At 39.5% G+C, this 3,477-nt stretch overlaps 1 protein-coding gene across 1 annotated transcript in view; it reads right to left on the bottom strand.

The window, feature by feature from the left end:
- Positions 1–2,884: 2,884 nt before the first annotated feature.
- Positions 2,885–3,477, bottom strand: part of LOC101859635 (luc7-like protein 3) — a 30,924-nt gene continuing 30,331 nt past the window's right edge. Inside the window, exon 6 of the mRNA XM_013082388.1 lies at positions 2,885–3,028. Coding sequence (XP_012937842.1) covers positions 2,885–3,028 — 144 coding nt within the window. The remainder of the gene's footprint in view (positions 3,029–3,477) is intronic.

The raw sequence follows: 3,477 nt of genomic DNA, 5'->3' as shown, positions 1-3,477 counted from the left end.
GCTTAATCCTGCGCGGCGGCAAATTTTGAAGTGATTCTACATCACAGCACGTCTGACCGTGATCACACGAAAAATATCAACAACGCTTGATTTCTCGACCGAGTCTCCAAGCCATCGTCCTATCGTCCAAACTTTGTACAATTATGTGGTTTCACCTAACGAGTTGTCATATGTTCGAGAGATCGCACAGTTTTAGTCCAATTTCTCTGTACTTGTAACCGGGGCCCTAAGTCTCACAAAACTCTTGGTTCTATCGATTGGAGGTAGGCATTTAGTTTGGAGGTTCCGTTTCTTAAATTGTGATGTTAGTGTTTGTAGAAAAGTTAAACTCACGACAAACTTCATGTTTTTTGCAGCAGCAATGGAAGTCGAAAGTTCTAATTGAAACTTATTCTGATTGGTTTCAATCTTTTAAAATAGCCTAGTGATACTTTTGGGCGCAAAAGAACATCCCGACTTGACTTAGAAATATAACAGTGTCAATTTTGTCATGTTATGAATGAAGAGCTACATTTAATATTATATTTCACTTTATGAAGCAAGTCGATTTTAATAGCTGTTCTAAAACATTCCATCAACTATTTCTAACATTCTCATTTGGAAATGCCTCAACCTTTTATTCCCATTTAAATATGTGGCCATCCAGAGGTCTATAGTCTTGTGTACTAAAACTTTTTTCCAGTGATAACATGATCACCATCCTTATAACTTTCAACAAAAGTTACAAATAGAAGCACTCCTCGTCGTGTCTTTCCATTAGAAAAAAAATGCAAGAAAATCCACTTGCATGTTTAAAAAAAAATAATACCACCTGAACTTGGAACTCTTCCTTGGACCGGGATTAATGCACACTAAGAAACCCATTTGTAATGCCTGATTTTTATTTGTAGTCTTTCAAGTTTGTAAAACATAAGCAAGAAATTTTCGAAGTCTGCAAAACGCTGGTTTAATTTTCAAAGTAAGGTTCAATGAAGTTATTAAATTGCATTGGTATCCAAGTTCTATCCAAGTTCTGGGTACGCCACAAACACCTCTTCCATTTCCCCCCACTTGGTCTTGGTCGCGTGACAGCGGGTCAGACGAAGTGTCCTCGCAGGGCAGTTCATTGAATAACTTTTTGTGATGGCACAAGCTAGAAAAGTGAGTTAAGGGGTATGGATTATGGTTGAAGAACTGGTTCTAGGGGATTTGGGGACATAAAAGGAGAGAAAAGAATTTCAAGAAAGACATCCAGCACACGGGAAGAGTCTATACCACTATATTTTTAAACATTTTTTTCTTGTTTTATTAATAGTTTTACTCCCCTTGCAACACACTAAGGACATATTATAATTGCTGAATATAAGAGATGTTACGAGAAAGTAACATAGGCTTGGACAAAAAGGAGAAGTAGAGACCCTGACAATAGATGTTTGACAGGAATGAAGGAGCAAATTACACCGAAGCACCTGCCAACCACCCTTTTTTCTGTTATCCGACGAGGATGTCGTGGCTCATCTTTGCTTCAAGGACATGAGTACAGCATGAGTACAATTGACAGTACAACTGCTTGTCTTGTATGTATCGCTGGTGGAGTGACCAGAAAGGAAAATTTTACAGGAGAGACAAAAAACTGATTTACTCGTGAACAAAATGATCTATATGAACCAAAGTCGGTACAGGTAAATGAAAGCACCTTAGCAACGTGGTTAGTACATAAAAATAACTTTTCTACTGTTTAAATGGTTACGCTGTGGGATGCAAGGTTTCATTACAACATTTTTGTCGTGATGAAACCTCGTAGTCAGCCGGCGGGAGGGTTGCGAGGTTTCATAAGGACAGAGTTTGAAGGTTGCGAGTTTTCTCGCTGCTCATTTGGTTGCAGTATGCATCTGTTGTTTGGAACGCCACAAAGTGATGAAGATGTTTCTTCAAGATCAATTAGCTTAGAGTTGGATTCCCGGCCAACTGAAGTCAAATAAATGTGTGTTATCTGCAGAATTTGGGGATCAGCGATTTTTGCAATCTGTTTCAATATAATTTCCCAGGATTAGATCTGGTTACTTCCATTTAAAAAAAAAGCACAAATGAAGAGTATATCTCTGCAATATGGTCTCTGGTTGCACTACAGATGGCTTTCACAATGGAAAGAAATAGATCTAGATCAAAATGTTATAGACCTGTTTTGCAAAGTTTTAATGCGTCAGTCCATTACAAAATTTATTAAGAAAATAATGTAATACACACACACACACACACACACACACACACACACACACACACACATGCACACACACACACATACACACACACACACACACACACACATTACACACAAACACCCAACACAAAATGCTTTGAAAAACGAATGGAGGATGTAAATCAAATAAAATGTAGTGGGTCTTGAATACTAATTCGGTTAATTATGAAAATACATAACGTACGTGCGGACAAAACTCCCCAAAAAGATCAGTACGATGTCTGGGACTTAACCCCCCCCCCCCTTCCATAATGAATAGCTATTAATGATAAGGGGGTAAACTGTTATAAAGTGATGACGTATATTGGAAACAACAGATTCAAGCTCCTACAGGTGATTGTACTTGGGAGTGCTGGATTTTAAGACGTTTTGTGTTCAGTGGTGTAGCTGGATGGCTATCATCACTGAAGTGCAGCTTGAACTGGATGTTCATGTCTGGGGTGTACTTCAAACACTTGATGTCGGTGGCGACAGGATCACCCGTTTTTCTTCCTAGTCTGATAGACGTGTAGCTTCCTCACTTAGAATAATGTGTGATCCAAATATTTGTCTGGTTTTTGTCTGGCCATCCTGGAGAAATGGAGGTAGTGTAGGTCGACCTCGATTCATGCTTTTCGAACGATCTTTCAATAGTTGAGTGCACAGTCAACTTCCATTTGTGTGTCCTTTGATCAACCATTTCTGTTTAATTGTGCTACCATATGTTGTTGCACACAGGCTGAGAGAAACATTGGCTAGTGTGGCATTTCTGTATTGGTAACCACAGCAGTCGCTGTTGATGATGGTTTTCTGGAAGTACAGATTTTCGTTCAAGAAAGCCAGTTGACATTAAGCAAACTTATTTGCTAATTCCCCCTTCTGCTTCATGCCACACGTACCAAGTAGTCTGATGTGTTGCAGCTTCAAATATCGTAAAGTTATGAACGACACGCTTTTTTTTGTAATATAAGGCTAATGCATTCAGTTTGGGTGAGTGTAAATGTAAGGAGCACAAGCTGAAGATCCATAGAAAACATGCGCCGTTTTAGATTCAACACTGGCGAGATATTTGGTGGCTTCAGATTTGTGTCGTTCCTTTTCCTTGCCCACTGCCCCTTTTCTAGAGTGTGAGCATTCCAAACATCATCCGTACGTTGTCAACTTCACGGATAATGTAACGGTCGCACATATCTTTCTTTGGCATGAACAAGACAGGCGATTCTTCCAGATTGTTTCATTGATTGGGGGGGGGGGGGGGG

This window comes from Aplysia californica, unplaced genomic scaffold, assembly GCF_000002075.1.
Source record: "Aplysia californica isolate F4 #8 unplaced genomic scaffold, AplCal3.0 scaffold00172, whole genome shotgun sequence".
NCBI lineage: Eukaryota > Metazoa > Mollusca > Gastropoda > Aplysiida > Aplysiidae > Aplysia > Aplysia californica.
This window is presented reverse-complemented; position numbering and strand designations above follow the sequence as displayed.